Source organism: Lontra canadensis, unplaced genomic scaffold, assembly GCF_010015895.1.
Source record: "Lontra canadensis isolate GAN:19392208 unplaced genomic scaffold, GSC_riverotter_1.0 scaffold5, whole genome shotgun sequence".
In the NCBI taxonomy this organism is placed as follows: domain Eukaryota; kingdom Metazoa; phylum Chordata; class Mammalia; order Carnivora; family Mustelidae; genus Lontra; species Lontra canadensis.
Window position 1 is genome coordinate 15,506,095 of NW_022630999.1, and position 25,370 is coordinate 15,531,464.

A 25,370-nucleotide genomic window follows, 5' to 3' on the forward strand; every position below is an offset into this window, starting at 1 on the left:
CAGTGAAAAGCTCACCCCAGGCCAGAACCACTCCAAAGGTCATGACTTACTTCTTCCCACTCCTTATGCCATTTTTTCTTCTTGGCATATTGCATTGGTTAGGATCTCCAACACAATGTAAATAGAAGCGGTGAGAGCAGGCATCCTTGTCTCAGTCCAAAGCTCAAAGGAAAGTTGCAATAATTCACGATTAAGGCTGATGTTTGCTGTAGGTGGTTTGTAGAAGCTCCTTATCACATTAAGGCAGTCCCCTCTATATCTCTATTTTGCTAAGAGTTTATATTACAAACAGGTGGAAAATTTTACCAAATGCCTTTTCTGTTTTTATTGACATATGTGGCTTTTCTCCTTATTTTCTATTAATATGATGAATTATAGGATTGGTTTTGAAGGCTGATGCATTCTTGAAATCCTAGAATAAGCCCTATTCAGTCTTGATACAATATGCTTTTATATGTGTCTGGATTCTATTTGCTGGTGGGTTTTTTAAGGGCTTTTGCAACCATATTGAGATCAGCCTATGATTTTCCCTTTTTGTAATATCATTGTCAGGTCCTGGTATCAAGATTACCTTGATGCTGGTTTCGTAATAAGAATTGGGAAGTGAGAATCATTATTGATAAATAACTGACTTCCTAAGCCCAGCACTCCATCTCTGCTAGGATTCTCTCTGCTGCATTCCTACTAGGTAACTCATTAGTAGCAGGGAGCTGGTTCCCTTCTGAGCCAGCTTGTTTCTTCTCTGGTTCTTTAGACTAGAATGGTCTTCCTAGGATTGTGCTAAATTCTGTCTCTTCCTAATAGATGGCTATGCCCCTGGGTGGCTCTTGAGATCTAAAGGGTATCCAAAGGCGTCCCCCTTCCAGGCTTCTCTTCTCTGGGAGTGAATAACCACATCGCCTGTCTTCATGAGCCGGGTGTGGGGGGATAGGTCGAGCTCTCCCAAGCCTTTGCGGGAGGGCATCTCCCTCCCCTGCCCTTCAGTCCAGAAAGATGACCCCTTCTCTTCCTGTCCAGTGTTACAAAAGCTCCAAGGACCGGCAGCCGCATCTGAGGCTGGCGTTGGATGTCTGCAGCGTCACCTACGTGCCCAAGGACAGCCGGCATAAGAGACACGAGCTGCGTTTCTCCCAGGGGGCTACTGAAGTCTTGGTGCTGGCCCTGCAGAGCCGGGAGCAAGCCGAGGAGTGGCTGAAGGTACATGGCCCGGCCCTTCCTTCACCCCCTTCCCCAGGCCCAGCTTTCAGCCAGGTGAGCTCCAGTCCCTGGAAGAACAGGCCTTGCTCGGGGGAGGGGTGGCGATCAGAGTCCCGTGCACGGCTCTGACTGACCTGTGGAGGTGGGCTTCAGACATCTCCAGGAGACAGACCTCAGGCTGGAGTACTGCCTTCCTTCTAGTGCTCTGAAGCCTCTTTCTTACGTCCTTACTGTGGGCTTGTCCAGCCTGGAATATGCCTCCTGGAATGGGGAGCTTAATATCTTTGAAGGAAACACATTTTATCGTTAGATAAGCTAATCCTTTAAAAAAAATTAGAAAGGAAAAATCCTTCCTGTCTCAGGTGAAATGTGTATCCTTGTAACACCCACCTGTGGTCCAGCTTCCACATCTTGCCTCTGACTGCAGAGCAGTGAGTTACCGTGTACTGAGCACGTATCTTATGCCACACATTGTGCTAAGAGCGTTATATACTTGACCTCATTTACTCTTGGCAGTGGGACTATTATCGTTCCCCTTTTACAGATGAGGAAACTGAGTCCCAGGAATCTTCTGTGACTTGCCAAATGTCACTCGACCAAGTCATTGGGGGCAAGATTAGGAGCTACCAAGGAAATCTACTCCAAAGGCCATAGGCAGGGTGACACAGTGATGACAAGGGAGGAATTTGGTGGCATACACTTGAGTTCAGGTCTCAGGCCTAAATGGCACTTACTGGCTAGGTGATCTTCTGCAAATGACCTTGCCTATCTGTGCCGCAGTTTCCTCTTCTGTAAAATGGTTCTTGTAAAGATTCTGGAGACCATTTAATATAGTGCCTGCCAGACAGTAAGTCCTCAGTAACTGTAAGTGATCATCTTGTGATGGAGGTGGGGCTGCCCTCCCCAGTCCCTTACCTCCTGCCGGCCAGGGCCAGCCTCCCTGCACCCTGTCCTGCTCCCCCACTGACACCTTTCTCCCTCCTCCTCTGATCTTCCTGCTGGAACAAAGGAACCAGACCCCTCCTTCCCTCGCCATCCTCCCTTCCTTCCTGTGATAACCAGCTCTCGCCTTGGGAGGCTTAGTGCTCATTATCTTTGTCTCAGGAGGGGAAGGAAGGGAGAGAACCTGCCTGCTGGGGGAGCCTCTGCCCTCCAAGGGCCGGGTGAGTCAGAAGAAGGAGCCCTAGACTGGAGCCTGAGACTGGAGTCAAGCCTGGATTGGAGACTGTTGACATCCGATATGGGGGGCAGAGGGGTCATTAACCCAGAGGTTGAGGGCAGCCAACCATGGCTTCGGTTCTCAGAGCCCCATCATCCTGGTCTGTGACGTAGAGATCATAGTCGTCTCGGCCCCTCGAGGCCGCTGTGGGGATACAACAGGGTAATCCATGTAAAACCGCAGGTGGCTGAGCAACAGGGACTGCTGCCATTATTCATGGCCTGGGTGCTTCTGTGGTGTGAGTGAGCGCCTGGAGTCTCCGCGTCCACGTCTTTGAAACGGTAGGGGTAGCCCGGTGGTCTGCAGGCTGTTGTCAAGGTTCCACACCGTCACAGAAGCCTGTCTCTTGTGCTTGCACGGGGCGTGCTGGGTCACATGGCCCTTCACACCCACGATCTCACCGGTCCTCAGGCACCCCAAGGACGAAAGCAGAGGATAGGATTATCCCCATGTGACACACAGAGAAACCAAGGCCCACAGGGGGATGTGGCTTTCACAAGACCATGCAACTGATCAGCAACGGAGCCCAGTCTAGAAGCCGTGCCTCTTGTTCCCCAGCCCTGTTCTCTTTTCAAGGGGCAGATGCAGGAGAAAGCCTGTTCAAACCCCGATGTGCAGGAGGCCACATCAACCCCTCCCTTATGCTCAGGGATCCCATCCCCGCTTCTTGATGGCCCTGACCACAGACTGCGTTCTTCCTTCTGCCTCCACAGTAGCCCTGCCCCACTGCTCACAGCCATGCCCCCTCTCCGCAGGTCATCCGAGAGGTGAGCAGGCCTGCCGGGGCAACGGAGGGCGCAGACGTGCCCAGATCTCCTGTCCTCCTGTGCAAGCTGGACCTAGAAAAGGTACATCCATCTCCTCGAGGTCTCCTCTGTGCTGGGCGGCAGAGACTCTGCCCCAGGGAATCCACGGGTGGGTGGTGAAGCCAGGCACCGGCCTCATGCAAGCCATGAGCGCACCGTGTGGAGCTGGCACAAGAGCAGCCGTGAACTAATGCGTGCAGGAACGAATGAATGCCCACCTCCAAGGCACAGTGTGAGCCGGAGGAGGGAGTAAGTAACTCTTCCAGGACAGGAGGAGGGCACCGTTGAATGGAGCCATGAAAAGCAAATCGGAAACCGTCAGAGGAGTGTGCCACACTAGGACGGGAGTGAAGTGGTCACTTAGTACTTGCTCAGGCAGCCGGAAATCCTATGCGCTAGTCCCCTTCGCTTTGCCAGGTGTAGCTGGGTGACCAAGGGACTCAGCCCCAAACCTACACACATGTAATAAAGGTTAGTGTTTCTAGAATAAGACTGTGTGGCCGGCATTGTCCTGTAGGCTTCACATGTTATTACCTACTTTCATTCCTATGATGACTCTTCGACGAATTCCATTGTCAGGTGAGGAAGCTGGGACACAGAGCGGCTTACCCCAAGTCCCACAGTCCGTATGAAGGAGAGCAAGAATATATACCCATACACCTGGCTCTTGATGACTTTGCCATCCCATCTCTCAAGGTGCAGGGGCGAGCTGAGCTCTGCTTGGCAAGTCGTTCGTGAGCCCAGAGCACCAGGTGTTGTGCTGGGCACACAGGCACAATGCAAACAGAAACACCGTGCCCCCCCCCCCGCCGCTGGGGGGCGCTGCATGAACTCTGGGAGGGGAAAGTACCAGGTACCCTGGGAGCAACTGTCAGGGGCCAGCTCTTGTTCCAGGCATCTGGGAAGGTTCTCTGAGAGAGTGCATTCATGATGAGGGCGAATAACTCCAAAGGAAGGGGAGGACAAGGGCATTCCAAGCCCAGGGAGCAGGCTCCAGAGTAGGGGGAAAGCATGGAATGGAAGGTGGCCAGTGTGGGTGGACTCAGACAGAAAGGGGCTCCCTGGCCTATTAGAGTGGCCCTTTCCATGACCTTTCTGGCAGCCCTGAAGGGGACAGGGGTTCGCGCTGGCTGGGGGGGCAGTGGGGGAGGGGGAGGGAAGATGGCACCTGTGTTAAGCTTTGAAGAACAGGTGAGACTGCATGGGGGCAGAGGTGGGCCAAGGGGCAGGGGCTGCAAGGCAGCAGCAGAAGCAAAGGCGCAGGGCCAACAGAGAGTCACTGGGAGAGGATGGGTAGAGGGCTCTCATGCCAGGCAGAGGCTGGGGAAGATCAATCCTACCTACACTTGGCCCTTGCCATTTGTAAGGACTGAAGGAACGCAACGTGGACAGTGTGTACGTGTGTGCATGTGGACAGTGTCTACCTGTGTGCACGTGCACACACCCGCAGGCCATGCAGTGGTGCAGGCCCAGGTATGTGTGAAGGACGGGGAGGCGAGCCTGTGCAGAGGACACTTCCTACACTCAGTGTCCTGGGGAGGGTTGCTCAAAGGTTGAGGGTGGGATTTTGGAAGTGAGTGGGATTGGGGGCTGTGTGTCTCCATGGAATCCTGTATGCGAAGCCCATTCCAAAGGTTTCAGAGTGTGTTTTGTGTTTTGTATTCAGAGTGTGTTTTGTATCAGAGTGTGTTTTGTGCTCTATCTTGATGAAAAACATGCCATCCGTATACCACTGCAAGACAAATAGAACTATACGTTGTTTCACAATTTACAGGGGAGATCATTTATACTAACAGATCTATCCCATTTCGGACAGTGGCCATGTTTCCAGCCTTTGGAAATTGAGGGGAGCCCAAGGCCTCTCCTGTCTCTCCAGGCCCCCAAGTGTCATGCTTAGAGCAAAGCATCCCTGAGCCTGGTCCGGGAAGTCCTTGGCAGGAACAGTGGAGAGCCCTCAGAGCTCTGTTCTTCTACTGTTTAAATGTGTTGGTGGCATTTTAATCCTGTCCCAAGTCTGACTGGCACCGTTTAGCTTTTAAAGCGAGGTGGCAGCACAGCCCACAGGTGTGGGAGAGGAGACCATCTGTTGGCTCCCTGGGAAAGGGTGTAATTCGAGTGAGAAGACCAAGCTTCGACAAGAAGAAAAGATGTTCCTGCATTCCCACAGCTAACAGGTGGTACCAGGGACAGAATCTTCTCCAAGGTCCATCTGACCCTGCCCTACCACCTCCACAGTACCTGGTAGTCACTTAACTGACCTTGTCCGAATGAGCGAATGAACAAACAGACAGGTGAGCGATGGGTCCAGAGGTGGTGGACAAGTAAAGCTGCTTTGGCTTGGAGTTGCTGTCATGACGCATATGCGCGTCTTCACTGCCTCTTTACCGAGTCAGGGCTATGACGACCCCTCCGTTGTCACCGCTCACATTTCCCGGTCACCAAGTCTGAACACTATTCTGAACACGCCAACTCATCCCTTTTTTCTACATCTTGTCGTCTTAACTCCTCCCTTAACCACGTCTTACCTTGCCGAGGATGACACTCTTTAATGTGGTTCTTTTGCTGACAGTCTGTCCCTACGGAGGTCACCTAAACCAGTTACATTACATTAGTATCCCCACTTAAATCTCCCCAGACCCTGTCACCTACTGAATATGGGAAATCCTAAGAACTTATTACAGCGCGTTACAACAAGGTGCCTGGCTCCCCAAATGGACGATGAGAGATTCAAAGGCACAACTGCCCTAAGTCAGCGTGTCCTCCCCAGACCTGGAGTAGAGTCAGGCCCAGGAGAGATGCTGACAAATATTTGTTAGGTGATCATTGTGTGCAGGGGTTGGGGGGATTGAACCAACAAAGGGCGACTTCTGAGTGTGCCCTCTGACAAGAGGCTGTCTGTGTTCCTCCCCAGAGACTGTCCCAAGAGAAGCAAACTTCAGACTCGGACAGCCTGGGCAGGGGTGACAGCTGTTCTACTCTGGGCCGCAGGGAGGCCTGCGACCATGGTAGGAGACTCTGGGGGCTCAGGCTAGAGAATGTCAGAGCCGGGAGGGGCCTTGCCGGGGGACACGGTGCAGAGCAGGTCCCAAGGGCTCTGGAGATCTGGGGAAGGTCACCTGGCCTCTTCAGACCTGCAGCAGCCGTCAGGCCCCAAGTGCAGGCTGAAAGGGCCGTTGGGAAGGCTGGGGTAGGTGGGTCTGGGACGTGGGGCTCCCTCCCTTCCCCTCACCCATCTCCATGGCAACAGGCAAAGCGAAGAAGAGCAGTCTGGCAGAGCTGAAGGGCTCAGTGAGCAGGGCTGCCGGCCGCAAGATCACCCGCATCATCAGCTTCTCCAAGAAGAAGCCGCTGGCTGATGGCCCGCAGATGCCCTGCTCCGAGGAGGAGGTCCCGTGCTGCGGTGGGTCCTGGGCACCGGCAGGAGAAGAGTCACACCCTGGTGCTGTTGTCCCCTGGGCTAAGCAGGAAAACCCTCCAGGCCTCTTCCACCTTGCTCCCAGGGCAGAGGAGAGAATCCCACCCAACCCCCACTCCATCAACAATCCATGCCTTTCCATCACTTGTCTCCGGTGAGGCTCTAACACTCAGGAAAAGGAAAAGCCACCTGACTCCCCATCTCTGTGTTCCCTGTGACCTCAGCTCCAGTCACTGCCCATCTGTGGGCCTCAGTTTCTTCCACTGTGATGGGAGGAGAGCCTCTTATCTCCTCCCAGCACATAACATGGCAGGTGTGTAAGTTACAACCCAGTCTCATAGGGAAATTTCTCGGATAAAAATATTTAAGTGCTAACAGATGCAATCAGTGTGAGTTAAACATGGTTATAAATGCCTTCAATGGAAGTTTAACATGGCTTAGAAGGGAAGATATATTATTCTGTTCTCGTTAATGCAGTGTTCCGCATACTGGACTCCAATAGAAAATTCTGTATTTTGGATATGTAGTAATATTCCCTTAAACCAGAAAAAATATTATAAAACCACATGGCTATAAAGAATTATTTTGTAACCAGTGAATCAGGGCATGTTGTAGGAAAAAAATTATTTAAATCTAAAATGTTGAGAATGAATTCTAAACCCCTTGGTCATCAGCCTGTGCCTTGCTCATTTTAGAATTCTTTCTCTTGGCGAGATGCTTTTGTTCCCGCATGCTGCCACCAGGTGTCAGCATCACCCATTATTTTCTGTCTCACTAATCGGTTCAGTATTTGGGGAGGAGGAAAGGCAAAAGGGATAGTGTCGTCTTTTACTCACCTCTACAGTAGTCTCCTGCCCTTATCACCAAGCTGGGTGTGGTACAAAGACTGTGTAGCAATATAAGAGTGTGCTCATCATCCCCATTTCAGATAAGGAAATGAAACTCAGGGAGAAGAGGGTGCCAGAGGCCGCAGGCCCAGAGTGAGCTGATCCAGGACCCATAAGGCCTCTTTCCAGCTAGAGAATGAGGGTTGTCCAGGCACTTGTCCCTAAGGTGTAGACCCATGCAGATTCATAGCCCCCATCTTGGGTTTCCCCAGGGCTGGTTTGTCAGGAGGTCACCCCGCTGGTTTCCCCCTCCCAGGCTACCTGAACGTGTTGGTGAACCAGGGCTGGAAGGAACGCTGGTGCCGCCTGAAATGCAACACTTTGTACTTCCACAAGGATCACACAGACCTGAGGACCCACATGAATGCCATTGCTCTCCGCGGCTGTGAGGTGGCCCCAGGCTTTGGGCCCAGACATCCATTTGCCTTCAGGATTCTGCGCAACCGGCAGGAGGTTGCCATCTTGGAGGTGAGAGGAGAGAATCCAGGGGGTTCCTGGTGGTGTTGGCTGAGGAGCTTTGGCCTGACTGTGGGCTTTTGTCTTGGGGACCTTGCTAATGGACATTACAGAGCCTGAGGAAAAGGGAAAGTAAGCCCACGGGCTGCCAAGTGACAGAGAATGACTACCAGTAAAAAAAAAAAAAAAAAAAAGGACACCCACTTAAATTTGAATTTCAGATAAACAACAATGGTTTTAATGCAAATATATCCCATGTGATATTTGGGATATACCTGTACTGAAAAAGTATGCGTTGTTTATCTGAAGGTCGAATTTAACAGAGCATTCTGCATTTTTATTAGTTAAATCTGGCAACCCTAGAACCAAAGTTTGTTTACTCTCCCTTGTCTTAAAATCCCAAGCCCAAAAGGCATCTAGTCTGATCTAACCTGGATCTGAATCGGAACCTCCCGAAAACCTTTCCACCAGTGGCCGGCCGCCTCAGATAAACCCCTGCCCTTCAAGGCAGGCTGCCCCGCCCATCAAGCGGCTACATTTTTGGAAAGGTGTTCTCCATACTGAGTTGAAATCTTTGAGCTCCAGGAAGGCAGTAACCATGCCTGTTCTACATACTTTCGGTTTTTCCAGAAGCCAACATGATGTCCAGCCCATACTAAGGGCTCAGTTACTATTTGTGGAACAAATGGCCGAATGAAAACGTGATTTCAATCCACCCATTCATGGTCGTTCCTACCCAGCGGCCCTCACCCTCCTCTCTGTCCTGCACCCATGCATGGAGCCTCTCCTCCACATGGCCCTCGTTTGGCTTTTTGGGATTTAAAATGTAAACCCTGGAAGGAAAATTAAAGAACTACCCCCTCACATTACAAACAGGGAAACTGAGGCCAGGGCAGCCAGGTGCTTTGTCCAAGGATCCAAGGGTGTCAGCGGCCTCTTGTTCTGATCGTAGAATGAAAATCCAGCCTCTTGATCTTGTTTGCTTTGTCCAGTACCCAATGCCTCACCCAGTTCTTAAGTATCGAGAAATATTGCCTCTGTCACTCACTTTTACTTTTGATAGGTTGATAAAGGTCTCTTATTTCTCTTAAATTAAACAAACACAGAGCTTTCTGGCAAGAAGCATGCTTCCCTTATACAAGTCTAGCATTTGTGTGCCCAGCTGATTTTATGAGAATGCTCTTTAAATGAGAACTACCTAGAACTATGGGTTCAGTTAACCAGCAACTTCTTGGCTGTTTTCCTGTATACTAGTACTACAAATAATTGGCAGTTATAAGGGAGAAATTTCGATTGGGTAATGTGAGAAATAGTTTCCTCTAGTAAAAAAAAATAAATATTTTTTTAAAAATTCAGGAAACACCCAAATGCTGTTTTCACATCTAAATGGTCATGAAGGCTCTGAGGAGTGTGAGTGAGGGTGTGTGTCTTAGAGAGGTGGTCAGGGAGGGCTTCTCTGAGGAAGAGGCATTAGAGCCAAAACCTGAATAAAGAAGGGGTAGAAGCCACTTGGATTTCTGATGTGTGTTGGAGCCCTGAGTATTGGCTGGATAGCAGGTACTGTACAAATACGGGTTTGGCTGAAGTGAGCAGGTAGCCTGAGGTCGTAACATCAGCCGGTGCCTCCCTCCCGCAGGCAAACTGCTCCGAGGACATGGGCCGCTGGCTTGGGCTGTTGCTGGTGGAGATGGGCTCCAAAGTCACTCCTGAGGCGCTGCACTATGACTACGTGGATGTGGAGACCTTAACCAGCATCGTCAGTGCCGGGCGCAACTCCTTCCTGTGAGGGCCGGCACCCTGCAGCCCCCCGCAGACTCTCAAAGCCCTGGGTGCTGGGAGGGAAGGGAGGAGGAGCTGAGGAGGGCTCTGCTGCCTTGGGAAGTCAGAGGGGGGTGCCTTCCTCCTCCAGCAGGCAGGCACAAGCTGGCTAACGGAGGGAGCCCTGGGTGGGGGGGGTTGGGGGGTGCTGGGCAGTCAGTGAGCAAAAGAGCAGAGAAGCCGGGCTGCAGTCATGACAGGGCTCGGCTCTCGTGCCTCGGAACCTCAGGGCCTCACACCCTTGGCCACTGGGGCTGGTACATGGCCTGGAAGAGCCGGGTTCAAGTCATGACTCTCACGACCAACAGCTTGGGGCAGCTGCTTGCCAGCTTGAATTCTGAGTTCTCACTTACAGAATGGAGGTGATGAGTCACTCACCTCTTGCTTGCTGTAAGAATCGTGCAGCTGCTGCCTCTGAGGCCCTGAACATAGCAACGGCCCCGAGCTGCCTGGCATGGCTGCTGTCACTAAGCTTCTAGCACTCATCACAGAATCAAAGGAGGGTAGATAGACAGCTCTGTAAGCCACAAAGTGTCATCATCACTGCCATCATCATGACACCTTATATTTTCTAGATATGCAAGATCCTGCCAGGATCAGTGGCCTGAGCCCCGTGTGTACGATGATGTCCCTTATGAAAAGATACAGGTGCGCTCCCTTGGGAGGGCTGGGAATGTGGCAAAGGCCACTGATTAGCTCTTTCCTCTCTTTCCCTCTCTCTGCCACTACTTCTTTTTTCCTGTACTCAGAGATGATCCTCATTGAACCATCCGCTGGAAGGGGAGGGAGGACCCTTCTTATCATAGATCATGGCTCAGTATGGAATCCTCTGACAGAGGAGGCAGGGTGGTACAGCAAAGAGCCCCCAGATCAGGAAGAGGACAGGATTTGATGACTGCAAATCACTATGCTGGTCCAAGCAAGGTGTTGGGCTCTCTACCGGCTCACTGCTCTGTGAACTGATGCTGCTGACTCGGGGGTGCCTGGGAGGGTGGGGGGTGCTGGCCACTAACTAGGTGGCCACTCCCATAGACCTTCACTTGGTGGCATCCACAGTCTGGCCTTCAGCTCCCAGGACAGAGTCTCCCCGTTTGCTCACTAAATCAAGGAGATGCCAGTGAGGCCTCGGTAGCCATCACATGAACAGACTGCTTCTGGCAGTGTGTCCCATGTCTTTTCCTCCCATGTGAGAACAAGAGAGCCACCTTCTGATCAGACACTGGTGGGTGGGTCAGGCCTCACAGCTGGGGGAGAAAGAGGGAATTAAGCTGTCAAGGAAAGTAGACATGTCTGCATGCCAGTCCCCCTGCCTTGGAGACAGCTGGATGACCCCTAGCTCTCACCTCTAAGGCTCCCTTTTCTAGAAAGTTCTCCAGCCATCCTTCTTCTCCTTATATGGTCTTTCTTCAGATTCAGATGAACCAGCGGATGCAGCTTGAGATCTTTCTCAGCTGCAGAGATTAGTAGCCAGACAGCTTAGTACCTGATGGCATGAACTTTGGATTTGGGGCTGAATCTGGGTGACCTTGGCCTTCACTTCTCTAATCCTCATTTCCTGGCTTCAGATGAATACTATAAAACCTACCTGGTTGGATGACTGTGGGAACCAAATGAAATACTGTATAGAAAGAGTTTAACAGCACATAGACATCAGAAGATCTCACACTAAGTAGAGTACTACTGTTATCAATATCATTATTATGTTACATTATTATTATATTCCACTCATGACTCCCTGAGCTCTGACCAGATTCTGAGTGCCCATAATACTCTACATGCACAAATGTATAACTAGTTTAGTGGTGCCTGGGTGGCTCAGTTAAGCATTTGCCTTTAGCTCAGGTCCTGATCTCAGGGTCCTGGGATCAAGCCCCAGGTCTGGTTCCTCACTCAGCAGAGAGCCTGCTTTTCCCTCTCCCTTTGGCCCTCCCCCTGTTCACACACTCTCTACTCTCTCCTCTCTCTCTCTCTCTCTCTCTTAAATAAATAAAATCTTTTTTAAAAATGCAGAGCCAGTTTATTAGGTTATATAACATCCACCATTGGCCGATGTCATCCACGACTTCTGATCTTAACTGGGAACTCTACATTTAGCGATTTCAGAAAATGTGAAGGATACTTCCAAATGACGTGAAGACAGAAGTATCTATGATGAATCAAATATGCTCACCCAGAGCCCCCTGAGTCTTCCAGATTTTCCTCTCACCAGATATTCCAGTTTAGGGGCACCTTCTGCGGCCCTCGACCCAATCACGTGATACATACTAGTAGAAGAAGTCTAGAAACTGTTGAGTGTGGCCCCAGTCTAAAAATGAAAGGCCGTGATCTCAGAGGCCTTGCAGTGCTCACCCCCTCCACTCGGAGCAGAATACCCCTGCCTGGAGGGCTCTGAGCCTACCTGCTCTTCACCTCCTTTCTCCATCTCCCCCAGGACGAGGAGCCCAAGCGTCTCGCGGGCACCCAGGTGAAACGCCATGCCTCCTCCTGCAGTGAGAAGTCCCATCGAGTGGATCCGCAGGTCAAAGTCAAGCGCCATGCCTCCAGTGAGTTCTGGGTGGGAGTGAGGAAGGGAATGAAACCATCCACGGGGTCGGGGATCTCCAATCAGATTCCCCCAGGCAGCGCACATGTGAATTAATGAGCGAAGTGAGATATTAAGAAAACACTCTACCATAAGAAAAATGACAGCACAAGTCACGTGACAGAGGGCAGCTAGACTGTGGCCTCCAGAGGGCAGACAAGAGGGGATGGGGTGGGGAAAGACTGCAGGAATCTGGAGCTCGCAAGCTCCATCTAGAGGGCTCGCTGCTACTCAGCTCCAGCCAGCGGCTCCCACGCAGCCAGGCAGCCCAGCTTCACAGATCATTCAAGAATGGAAACCTGGGTGCCTGGGTGGCTCAGTGGGTTAGCCTCTGCCTTCGGCTCAGGTCATGATCTCAGGGTCCTGGGATCAAGTCCCGTGTTGGGCTTGCTGCTTGGCCCGATGCAGGCCTGTTTCCCTCTCTTTCTCTGCCTGCCTCTCTGCCTACTTATGATCTCTGTCTGTCAAATAAATAAAGAAAGCATTAAAAAAAAAAAGAACAGAAACCTTGCCTTCATAGGAAATCTACTGACTTCTTAATATCAGCAACTAGTTTTCAAAAATTTTAACACTAAGTAAGGCCAAATATGTTTTTATGCTGCAATGTTGCATATATATGAATACACATATACACAGATAAAATTCATCCTCAAGTTCTGTCTGTTCCGAAGTCTAAAAATATTTTCAAATCCTGATCTGGGGGAGTACATGGAGAAAGGAACCCCTCCCAATTCCCTCAGGGCAGCTGCCATGAAAGGCACGGCTCACCTCTGTGTCCCAGCCCACACTCTCCCTAGCACCCCATAGATGAGCTGCGTGAATTTTGCCCGATTGCCACACTGCACAATAAAGGCTAAGCATGCCAGACTCTGGTCAGTTCTGTTTGACTTCCAGCACTAATCTCTGCTCCTGTGTGACTCACAAGCCGGCCGGCTTCCTGTAGGACAGCATATTCCAAGAACCTTTTCAGTTACTGCTTTATAGTGCTTCCCCCTGCCCCTGAACAGAGTCAAGTTCTACTCCTTGCTTTTTGAAGATTTAATTTTAAAATACTTTTCTTTATTAGATCTCCACTTCAGTAATGTAGATTATCTCTTCTGGGGGTCAGAAGACCTGCATTCTGTTGCCCCATTTGATCATTAAATTACTAACTAACTTTGGGAAAGTCCCTTCTTTGTGGTTGTGTCACATTCCTTACACTATGCTCTCTTTGGCACTGGAAATACAGGCCTTTATGGAATGCCTATTTTCAAATGGAAATGTAGGGTTGCCTGGGTGGCTCAGTCCGTTAAGTGTCTGACTTTTGATTTTGGCTCAGGCTGTGTTCTCAGGATCTGAGATTAAGCCCCACGTAGGGCTCCACACTGAGCGTGGAGTCTGCTTATGATTCTCTCTCCCTCTCTGCCCACACCCCCCACTTACGCTCATGCTCACTCTCTCTCCAAAAAATAAAAATAAAAATTAAAAAATAAAATAAAATGGAAAAGTAAACTGAAATAACCATGTAAGATTAAAGAAATCATAAAACATTCAAACAACAACAAAGATCACAAAACATGTATTCTTTCCTCAAATGAAATGTTGTACTGATGATATATAAAAGAGATATAAAATACTGGAAATGACAGATGGTGGTTGGGGGTTTTAAAGTCCTTATCTGATACAACATAACACTGACAACACTTTGCTGCTTTATGCATTTATTTTTAGCTTACCAGGCTATAAAATCCAAACATCTGGGAGAAAATTCCCCTGGGATGCCACTGTGTACCTGGGAGGTTAGGGAAACTATGGGTCCCCTTCTGTGCCCTCCATGCTTTGTTTGTGACCAGGCTCCAACTGCAGGGTAGTTGACACAGGAATTGATCTTTGCATGTGTCACCAGGTGGCCATTGCAGTCCCTACAAGAGCTGGAGAGACAAAACCCTAATTATCAGTAAACCGAGGGAATCATTCCTAATTCCACACCCCACCAGCTTAAAGGACTGTAAATGACTGTCTGAAACAAAAACATAAATAAATAAAAGCTTCCCTGTAACGCTGGACTATGGCACAACCCCCCCCCCCCCCCGCCCACAGCAGTAATGCATGGCACGGAGCCCGGAGTAGACACACATGGCCTCAAACTGGGCTCTGACATCATTAGCATTGAGATCCAACCTCTCTGTGCCTCAGTTTCCCCAGCAACAAAACAGGGCTAATCATAGCAAGGTTTTATGAAGACTAAGTGCATATAATGGCATACAGGCATGTAAATGGTCTAGCATATAGTACATGCTTGATAAATTTTTGCCAAAATTATCTGTAATTGTCCACCATAATGTGGAGCCTGGAATGGATTCCTGGGCTCCTCTCTCCCTCCACCCATTTTCCAGGAATAAAATGGGCAATGCCTGAGTTTAGCCCAAGGTCTTAATTCTCTGTGGCTCTGAGTTATATATCCTGGGATCCATGCGTTAGCTCTCTGCTGAGTGGGGAGCCTGCTTCTCCTTCTTGCTCTCCCTCTGTGCTCTCTCTCTCAAGTAAATGGATAAAATCTTTAAAAACAAAACAAAAACTTACCACAATGCTAAAGAGGTAAATTTGATCAATGTCCGCATTTACAAATAAGGAAACCAAGGCCTGGGGTGAGGCACAGAAACACCACTAATCACTGTTGCCCGATGTCACCCAACCAGCAAAAGGTAAAAGAGGATACAAACCTTGGTCGGCCTCATTCCAAAGCCCTTGTTCCTAGTCCCGATGCTCTGCTGCCTCCCATTTGCTCCTGTTTCCTTGGAGGATTTATACACTAAGGATATAGATCTGAGTGTTCCCATTTTATACATGGAGAAGTTGAGGCTGAGAAAGATGCTAAGGCCGCGCAAGTACCTTTACGAGAGATCAGAAGTGGGGGGGGCCTTTGCCTGACTTTTATCTCTGCAGGTGCCAATCAATACAAGTACGGCAAGAACCGAGCTGAGGAAGATGCCCGGAGGTACCTGGTAGAAAAAGAGAAGCTGGAAAAAGAGAAGGAGACAATCCGGACAGAGCTGATGGCACTGAGGCAGGAGAAGAGGGAGCTGAAGGAAGCCATCCGGAATAATCCAGGTACCTACATGGGCGTGTCCTGGGCACTCAAGTTGGGGGGGAGGGGAGCACGGGCTCAGCCCTGACAGCTGCCATGGCAGAGGTTAGCTGCTTCTCCAGGACAGTGTGCTTCTCCGCCCCATCTTCTTCCTCCTCCTCCTCCTCCTCTTCCTCAACTTCATTGTCATCATCCTTCCTGAGTAATGAAAGTGCCATCACTCTAGTAACTGCTCTTGGGTAAGGGGATAAAAAGGCATCACAAAAACGTGTACACTTAATATAGTAAAATTCAATCTGATTTTAGAAATGTTAAAATGTGGAAAACAGAGTGTGCCTTAGAATCAAGGAAATAAGAGACATCATTTTGAACCTCCCATTAAGTCACTCATTCAGAGAAGTGCTGAGCACCCAACTGTGTGAGACACTGGTCCTGGTGCTGGGAATGATGGACAGAGACATCCTCTTCCAATATCCATGGCCATGACCTCTGCAGGCCCAGCCTGCTCAGGGTTCCTCTGCACCCCACCTTCTGCTCTTTCCTCTGAGTTCTCTCTATAGCTGGAGTTTGGCACACTTTCAGCCTGAGGTTTGCCCACATGCTTGAAGGCAGAGGCCTTGTCCTTTATAAAATACATCCAAGGTCACACAGCCCTGTGAGAATCGAATGGAACCTATGGATCCTTTTCCCAAGGGGGAAAAAAAACCCACAATTCACAATGTTGCGGACAATTTCAGCAGCCAGAGCTCGTATGCCCTCAGAGCTCACCCACAGAGTGCCTAGGAATCCATGAACCTAACAGAGAACTTCTAGATTAAAGGATAAGGCTTCTTCTGTGTAGCCAAGAACCAGAATCTGTGGGAGGGAAGCATAAGAAGGCAGTTTGGTCTCAATATACAGAACTTTCTAAGAGTCAAAACAGGGTTTGGAACAGGCTATCTTCCTTATCGGGCTCAACTTTTTTCTATAGCACATCACTTTGTAACATTTGATTATTTTTTATGTTTATCATTTTTATTTATTTTTTCTCTCTCATACACACACACACACACACACACACACACAAACACACAAATATGAGCTCTGTAAGATCAAGGATCTTGGCCTGTTTTGTTCACTGATCTATCCCAAGGATCCAGAACAGTACCCGGTACAAAGCAAGGGCTTAGCACCCAATAAGTATTTACTGGATAGATGAATGAATGAATAAATGAATGAATGAAAGAGAGAAAGAAACTAACTTTTAAACCTGGTAAGACCCAACACACCTCTTGGCATGAAAAGATATTAATACAGGTTTGTTAGTTTAGATTGAAAAGCAACAAAATCCCAGTAGGAGCCCATGGTCGATGTAAAGCCCTGTATTATAACTCAGTTACAAGTAAGAGAAACCAAAGTCAAATTGGCTTAGAAATGAAAAGGAGGGCACCCGGATGGCTCAGCCAGTTGAGGGTTAGACTCTTGATTTCAGCTCAGGTCCTGATTTCAGGGCCATGAGATTGAGCCCAGAGCTCAGCCTAGCACTGGGCTTCACGCGCAGCGGGGCATCTGCTTCTCTCCCTCTCCCTTTACCCCTCCCCTTGCTCCCTCTCTCTCTAAAATAAATAAGTCTTTAAAAAAAGGAAAAAAGAAATTCCAAAAAAATTAAAAAAAAAAAAAGAAATGAGAGGAAAACCATAGGGGTGCCTGGCTTGCTCAGCTGGTAGAGCATATGACTTTTGACCTCAGGGTCATGAGTTCAAGCCCTATATTGAGTTTAGACCTTACTTTAAAAAAAAGAAAAGAAAAAAAAATTTTAATTGGAAAACTGAGCAATCAGGTATAGCAAGTTCCAGGAATTGGAACGATGTCACCAGGAAGTATAATTCTGTCTTCTGCCTTCCTCTGTGTTAGCTTCATTCTCTGCCCCTCATGGTGGCATAACAGCTGCACAGCTCTAGCCCTCACCCAATCCTCTCAACCACCCCTGCAAAGAAAACTTCTCTTCCCAATGGACCCCACAGAAGCCTCAGGATTCACTCTGATTGGACCAACTTTAATCTCTAAACCAACCACTGTGACCAGAAAATGGAGATAGGATCATAGGCCAGGTCCAAGTCCTGTGCCAATGCCTTGAACTAAAAGTGAGGTCGGCTCCATCCAAACTAAAGGGACTTGGAGGAGAAAGGTGGTTTCCCAGGGGAAAATCAGGGTTCTGGATCCAGAAGGTGGGGAAACAGATACAGGGCAGGTAAAAATGACACAACCCAGCCTGGAGCTGGAACCCCAGGCCCCAAGTCCCTCTCCAAATTGGGACTGAGGGCTTGGAAAAGCCCCCTGGGAGGGACAGACTAGAACCTGAGGTCCTGCCAAATTAGCTGAGGCTTCAGGCCAAGCTCAGCTGTTTCTCTGCCATGTCTCTGGACACAGGAACGAAGTTACAGGCTCTGGAGGAGGCCGTGGCTGCCCTGGAAGCTCAGTGTCGGGCAAAGGAGGAGCGCCGGATCGACCTGGAGCTGCGGCTTGTGGCTGTGAAGGAGCGACTGCAGCAGTCCCTGGCAGGGGGCCCGACGCTGGGGCTCTCCATGAGCAGCAAGAACAAGAGTGGGGTGAGTCCACGCCCATGTGGGCCGGGGTAGCTGCTTCTTAAATCCCTCATGTGCTATAGATCTTCATGGTCACTCTTTGCGGGTAGGAATGATGCTCATTTACAGATGAGCAAGTAGATGCCCAAAGAGGAGCGGGAACATGCCAGAAGACAGCCTGCCAAAGAACAGGTGGCACTGCTAGGGAGGGGACCGTCAGAGAAAGCTCTGGCCTGTGTTGTCTCCCCCAAAGCCCTGCCATTTGACTTTTTATTCTGAATGTGATCCTAGAAGTAGCCTTTGGGTTACTGGTAAGTGTAACTACGGTATGTTGAATAACAAGTTTGTGTTGAACAATAACTGTATTGTAGGTCAATAACTGTACTGTATGTAGGTCAGTACAGCCTTTAACTCCTGTTATCTCACCCGATCTTCACGGAAGTCCCGGGAGGTAGGACACTAGGTATGTTGGCACCACTGGATGGACAAGGAAACGAAGGTCAGAGGTGCTGAGGGACTTATGCCAGGTCACTCAGTTAAGTAAGTGGGAGGCAGGATTCGCAATGCAGGAAGACTGACTCCAGAGCCCAGCCTTAGCCACGGTGCTTATGCCCTGTCTTAGGGTTCTCAGTGTACCAGGTGGTCCTCTGGGCTTTGCATAGCCGTGATCTCCAGGGCTCCAAGCACCCCTGCAAGGTAGATCCTCTTGCCCCAAATGAGAGCTCCTCAGGGAGAACTTGGCTGACCTCCGTCTTGGTCTGAAAGTCTCAACCTCAGCACTACTGATATTTGGGGCCAATAATTCTTTTTATAGGGGACTGCCAGGTACATGTAGGATGTTTATCAGCATTACGAGCTTCTGCGTGCTAGATGCCAGTAGTTCCACACCCACCCAACAACCAGAAATGCCTCCAGAAATTGCCAAACGTCCCCTGGAAAGGCAAAATCGCCCCTATTTGGGAACCACTGGTCTAAATTGCGATGAGTCCAATGTGTTATTCTTTCTCATAGCACTCGGCCACAATTTGTGTATACGTATGTGTGTGTGTGTGTGTGTGTGTGTATTTTTGTGTCCTTCCTGGTCTAATGTCTATCTCCCCAATGGGTTGTATAGTTTTATTAAAAATTGGACTATGCCTATTTTATCATTATAACCTTAGCGCTTCTACAGAGTCCGCAAAATAGGAGTGCAACAAATGTTTGTTGAATAAATAAAACTCAATGCCTGCTTTCAGAAAAGGACAGGTAGATTCAAACAGATGAAATAGCTTGTCGGATAAGTTTTGAGTTGCCACCGCCTGGTCAGACCACACCCCACGTCTCCAAGCCAGGCTGTGCCTTCTGCCTGCAGGCTTCCTCTCCTTGGGGCTTTCCAACCTCAGTTACAGATGAAGAGCTTAAGAAAACAAAGGCAAACTCACAGAGGGCTGGAGGAGGAGCTAGAAGTGGTTTCACTCTTCCCAGCTGCTTCTTCCCACCAATGTGCCCTGAAATTCACATTCCAGATGGCTTTTCCCAAGACTTGTGAACCTTTCTGAAGGCCTTTGGAGAGAAAGAGATGTCTTCTCTAAACTCCCTGCAGGCTTAGCCGTTAATATGCCACACTTAAAGAACTACAACCAGTAATGTACTGAGCAACTATCTGGAAAAGTTAAGGGGTGAGGGCACTGTAGAAGAGAAGGAATATGGGAGAGGTGAAGAGAGAGAGGGCGGTAGGGTTTGAATCCCAGCTCACCAACTGTGTGACCTTGAGCAGTGACTTGACCTTCCCATTTGGCTCATCTGTAAAACAGGGTGACTAATAATGGTACCTACTTCGTAGGTTTGGAAAGTCTAAATGAGCTAATCCATGCAAAGCCTGGTGCATAATGAGGGCTCCGTAATTCTAGAGGTCAATTACTTTCATTTCAAGGCCCTCAAGGGGCCTTCCTCCCCTCGCCCTGTTTGGTGCTGGCCTAACAGCACCTTCTATTTGCATTCTTTGGAGGGCAAGCCAGGTGTGGGAAGCCAGCATTAGGCCTCACCTATGTAACTATTTATCCTCATTAACAGGAAATTGCAAATAAACCCCAGAACAACGCCCCAGAACAACCTCTCCCTGTCAACTGTGTTTCTGAGCTGAGGAAGAGAAGCCCATCCATCGTAACCTCCAACCAAGGAAGGGTGCTACAGAAAGCCAAGGTATTGCAATAGCTCAGCGAATCAAAATTCAGAGATCTGGCAGCCCCCTTCCTACAGAACTCCACCGAGAGGTTCTTGGCCCCACCTCTTCCGGTTCTAGGTCCCAGGCTCGCTCTGTGATACTGGCCCACAGTCCAGTCCTCTCAGGGCCAGCTGTGTTCCAGAACTTTGAGGATTTTAGAAAGATAATATGGTACATGTACTGTGTATGATGAAAAACCCCAGCAAGTTCTCAGGAAGCACTGTGAAAGCAAACATGTTAAGTATTCTACAAGAAGTCACATAAATATTCACACCATGTGGAGTAGATTATAAACAGCCTCACATCAGCTCAGGTCAGGTTTTGCACCAATTGTGCCGAAATGCGTGGCTCAGTCGGCTCAGCTGAAGGATCTGCCTTCAGCTCAGGTCATGATCCCAGGGTTCTTTCAAGCTCCATGCTCAGCGGGGAACCTGTTTCTCTCTCTCCCCTTGCTCCTACCCCCTGCTCATGCTCTCTCTCTCTTTCTCTCTCAAATGAATAAATAAAATCTTGAAAGGAAAGAAGGAAGGAAGAAAGAAAGGAAGGAAGGAAGGAAGGAGAAAAGAAATTGTAGACTTGAAAAACTAACACCTGAGCATACGGACATGAGATTAGAGAAGTAAACAGCCAGAGGCTAGATCATCTAGACTAGACATCAGCAAACTGTAAAGGTAAATATTTGCGAGCTTATGGACCACAGAGCTTCTTTCAGAATGACTCAGCTCTGCCACTGCAGCAGGAAAGTAGACAACTTGTAAACAAATGATGGAATGGCTGTGTCCCAATAAAACTTTATTTATGGACACTGAGATTTGAATTTCAAAAAATTTTCACATGTCAAGAAACAATTTTTTTTTAATATTTTATTTATTTATTTGTCAAAGCAGGGGGAACTGCGGGCAGAGGGAAAAGCAGGCTCCCTGCTGAGCAAGGAGCCTGATGCAGGACTCGATGCCAGGACCTTGGGATCATGACCTGAGCCGAAGGCAGATATTTAACTGACTAAGCCACCCAGGCTCCCCAAAAATTATTATTCTTTTGATTTGTTTTCAAACATTTAGAAATGTAAAAACCATTAGTTTTTGATGAACACGTTCTTAGTTGAAAACACACAGTGGGCCAGATGGGCCTGTGGGCCAGTTTGTTTCTCTTTGATCCTTGTAGGACATCGGAAGAACTGTAAATTTTGTTCTAACATAATGGAAAGTCATTGGCAAGTTTTGAGCAAAAAATATGTGGATATGAATTACATTTTTAAAAGACCATTCTGGGGACACCTGGGTGGCTCAGTTGGTTAAGCGCCTGCCTTTGGCTCAGGTCATGATCCCCGGGTCCTGGGATCATGTCCTGTATTGGGCTCCTTGCTCAGCGGGGAGCCTTGTTTCTCCTTCTGCCTGCTGCTCCCACGGCTTGTGCTCTGTCTCTGACAAAATCTTTAAAAAAAATTTTTAATAAAAAATAAATATTTAAATAATAAAACATAAAATAAATAAAAAATGAAAGACCATTCTGGGGGTGCCTGGGTGGCTCATTTGATTAAGCGTCAGACTCTTGATTTTGGCTCAGGTCGTGATCTCAGGGTCATGATCTCAGGGTTGCATCGGACTCCACACTGGGCATGGAGCCTACTTAAGATTCTCTCCCTCCCTCTGCCCCTGCCTCACATGTGCTCTCTCTTTAAAAAAACAAAAGCACACAAAACAAAACAAAACCATCCTGGAACAATGTTGAGAACTGATAAGGAGACAGGGGAGACCAGTTAGGAGTCATCCAGATGAGAGATGAAAAAGGTGTATGGGGTGATTTGAAGTGGCTGGCTTTGGAGGTAGAGCCAAAGGATTTGCTGATGGGGATGTAAAGGATAAGGAGAAGAAAGGAACCAAGGATGACTCAAAGTCATTGCCATGAGCAACTGCAGTTTAGATGGTGAAGACTGTGAGAAGAGCAGCAGGTTGGGAGTGGGGAATCCTCCCAGCAAGAATATTCTTCCAACCCTCCCATGTAACCCTGGTTTACACCATCACCTCCAGAGCTGGCTAGAAACCCTATGCATCACTTGTAGGTAAAAAGCCATTCACTACTGGCCAGGACTTCAGTATCCCTCCCAGATGAAGTCCTGCATGGCTTCAGGGGAAAGAAGAGAGCCCAGTGGGCTGCCTGCGTTCACCCTTCCTTATCAAACTGCTTTGTCTTTTCTCTCATCAGTCTCCTACATCACCCCACCCCAGCATTAGAGCCAAGCATAGACTGGCTTCAGTTTCCTTGTCTGAGAAAGACAAACTTTGTGACATTTGAGCCCCCATAAAACTCCCCACTCCCCAGAGTGGAGAAAGGACTTACTCATGGCTACCGAAGGAGGGTGAGACAGGACCCGTGGCTCTCTGGCCAGTGGAGATCTTTATGTAATCAGGTGCAGTGGAATGTTTATCTTGTAAGTCACACTAGAATGTTCAGCAACCTGATTTGTCTTATCTTTCTGGACTTCAGGAATGGGAAATGAAGAAGACCTAGAAAAAGGATGAAGATTTCATTCCAAAGGAAATACAAGATTGTATTGGAAACACTTTTTTCACAAGGAGATGCCAGGACACTGGAAGTAGCCCCCACTGGAAGCAGCCTCTCCAGGGCACCCAGAAGACCAGCTTTTCCTGTCTGCATGATTACAGGGGAAATGGGGAGGGAAGAAATGGAAGGGAGGAAGGACATGGAGGGCGTCCTTTTAACGTCCCAGAGGGTGGAAAACGGGGATGGAGGGAGATAGAAATCTGCACCACTGTAAAGGTTTTGTTAAATGTCTTTGCCCTCACTTCTGAAGAAATGAAAGCCCACGTGAATAAGCCATTCCATCCCATTCTAGCGTCCCCCTCCCAGGCTATAGGGTAAAGGAAGACAGCGCTGAAGCATTAGTAGGTAGTACAGTACAAAGAGCCAAGCTTTGATCATCTGATCACACTTGTGCCAAGTGGATTCATGTGGGGCATCACTGACAACCTCTGGGCAACATAAAGAGGCCGAAAAATCAATAGAATTTCCCTGCCTGCGTGAACGTGAACAAAATCTACAGACAACACACAAATTCTGCAGTCATTCCTTCTGTGTTTCAGAGCTGGGCGGGTGCGGCTACCAGAACCCTGCATTTGAGGTGCTTTCAAATTAGAGATCTGCTACGCAGCAGGCGATGGGAGGCTCAGCGGTGGACTTGTTTTCAGTCCACAGTGATAGTGACAGGAACCTGGATTCCTAATGTCCACAGGATGGTGCAGGCATTGTAGGGTGGGGTCATTTGTAGTCAATCAAGTCCTTTACCTATTTCATTTGACACTCAGGCTCCAGGAGCTAGGGCTAGAGAACCAAGTGACGCTCTGTATGTCTTTATCCTGATTTTGCACTAAAAGGCTCTCCAGTCTGCACTCCTGTACCTGCTGTCAAGGAAAAGTATAAGGGAGAATCAAAGGACGGTGGCTCATTTCTGCCAGGAGTGTCTTTTACTAACACTTGATACTTTTATAGGGAAGCGGGACCTCAAGTCTTGGGCAGTCTCCTTACTGTGCTACTCACTGCTTTCTCAACACTGTAGGCACTTTTTAGGTCTTTATATCTCCTTCCAAAAAAAGATAAAACCAGTTAACTGCTAAGAGCTCAAAGGTTAGCTCCAGAGAGAGACACACACACACACACACACACACACACAGAATAAACTTTGGACACTTTACCCTACCTAGGGCTTTACATACTTCTGCCTTATCCAAACTTTACCACCCTTTGAGGTAGCTGAGGACCAGAGCAGGGAAAATAGCCTGACCAAAATCACCTAGCTGGTCCGTGGCAGAGGAAGAGACTTAGGGCCTGTGAGCCTGGATCCAGACAGAGTTGGATTTGAGCCTAGCCTCTGCCACTGCCCAGCTGGTTAAGTCTGGGAAGGTCCCCTGACCTCTCATTCTTTTCTTTATCTACAAAACCCAGGTTAACAGTTCCATATCCTCCCCCCACCCCCAAGATTATTGGGGAAATTCAGTGAGATAGCACAGGGGAAGCATCTTGCACTGTCTGAGAAAGAGGAAATGCTCAGTCAATAGTGGCCCTTATTATTAGCTAGATAAGAAACGTCTGACTAAAAACCCTGTGTTCTTTCCACTGAAGAAATGATGTTTATATGATAATCACAGCCATCAAAAAGCTAAAAAGCAACTAATCCATAACTGACAGTTTTCATCCAGATTCCACTTATCTTCAATGAAAAAGGAGCTCACATAATCTACATTGTTAATGTTCTTTTTTAAAATGTGGACCCTGGAATGACACCCAACACCCCAACTCTGTCCTCGGTGTGTATTCTTTCTCGTGTGGTTATTCTGCGGTTGAGCATTTTTCCCCACTGAAAGACCTTGGGAATCCTTGAGAGGGGAACAGTGAGCGCCCCACGCATCAGCTACTGTGTTAGCCAAGGTTCACAGGCACACAACCTGTGCAGTCACAAAAATTAGTGGGGCCCTGAGCTTGGTTTAGTGCTCTGCTGTTAACCCTCTCAGTAATTTTTGAACAAGGGGCATCACGTTTCCCTTTTGCCCTTTAAATTGCATAGCCAGTCCTGGTGCTAACTAATCACTTTCCCAGGCATTTTCCCTAAAACTCTGTGACACAGGCTCTATTACCCCAGTTTTTAGTTTGGGAAACTGAAGCCCAGGGCGGTTATGTAACTTGCACAACCCAGAGTGGTTATGTAACTCGCACGACCCACAGTTAGTTAAGTGATGGAGCCAGCCGCCCTTCCTCTTAGTCCAAGGTTCCATTTCATCCACGTCTTACCCTACCACCTGTCTTGCACTGCAGCATTCAGAAGCACACTAGCACTTCATAAACAGGGTAATGAAAGATGTACATATGCAGCACATTTGGTATAAGCTAGTTAGCTAAGAGAAGTGCAAACAAAGTGGCTAAAACATAGATGCCAGTCCTCATATGTTAAAATGCCTTGTTTGATTTGTTTTGTTCTGTTTTCAAGGTATAGGCTCATGGGTCTAGGGGGATTTGAAGCTCTATCCTTTCCGACACTGCCAAGTGTTGGGACTATCAGGATTTCTGGTATCCCTAAAACCTCAGTGGGGGACCCTGAGCAGGTGTACCAACCTCTGAGCCTCACTTTTCAGAAATGTAAAA

At 48.5% G+C, this 25,370-nt stretch overlaps 1 protein-coding gene across 2 annotated transcripts in view; it reads left to right on the forward strand.

Annotated features, from left to right (window-relative positions):
* AFAP1L1 (actin filament associated protein 1 like 1) overlaps positions 1-24,527 on the forward strand; it is a 56,690-nt gene extending 32,163 nt beyond the window's left edge. For both annotated transcript variants that reach the window (XM_032851501.1, XM_032851502.1), the window contains exons 8-19: positions 1,018-1,197; positions 3,172-3,264; positions 6,134-6,227; positions 6,470-6,622; positions 7,781-7,992; positions 9,617-9,762; positions 10,374-10,446; positions 12,230-12,341; positions 15,305-15,469; positions 17,856-18,034; positions 20,063-20,191; positions 22,701-24,527. In XM_032851501.1, the coding sequence (XP_032707392.1) occupies positions 1,018-1,197; positions 3,172-3,264; positions 6,134-6,227; positions 6,470-6,622; positions 7,781-7,992; positions 9,617-9,762; positions 10,374-10,446; positions 12,230-12,341; positions 15,305-15,469; positions 17,856-18,034; positions 20,063-20,191; positions 22,701-22,724 (1,560 nt within the window). In that variant the 3' untranslated portion in view covers positions 22,725-24,527. The remainder of the gene's footprint in view (positions 1-1,017; positions 1,198-3,171; positions 3,265-6,133; positions 6,228-6,469; positions 6,623-7,780; positions 7,993-9,616; positions 9,763-10,373; positions 10,447-12,229; positions 12,342-15,304; positions 15,470-17,855; positions 18,035-20,062; positions 20,192-22,700) is intronic.
* The last annotated feature ends 843 nt before the right edge of the window (positions 24,528-25,370 follow it).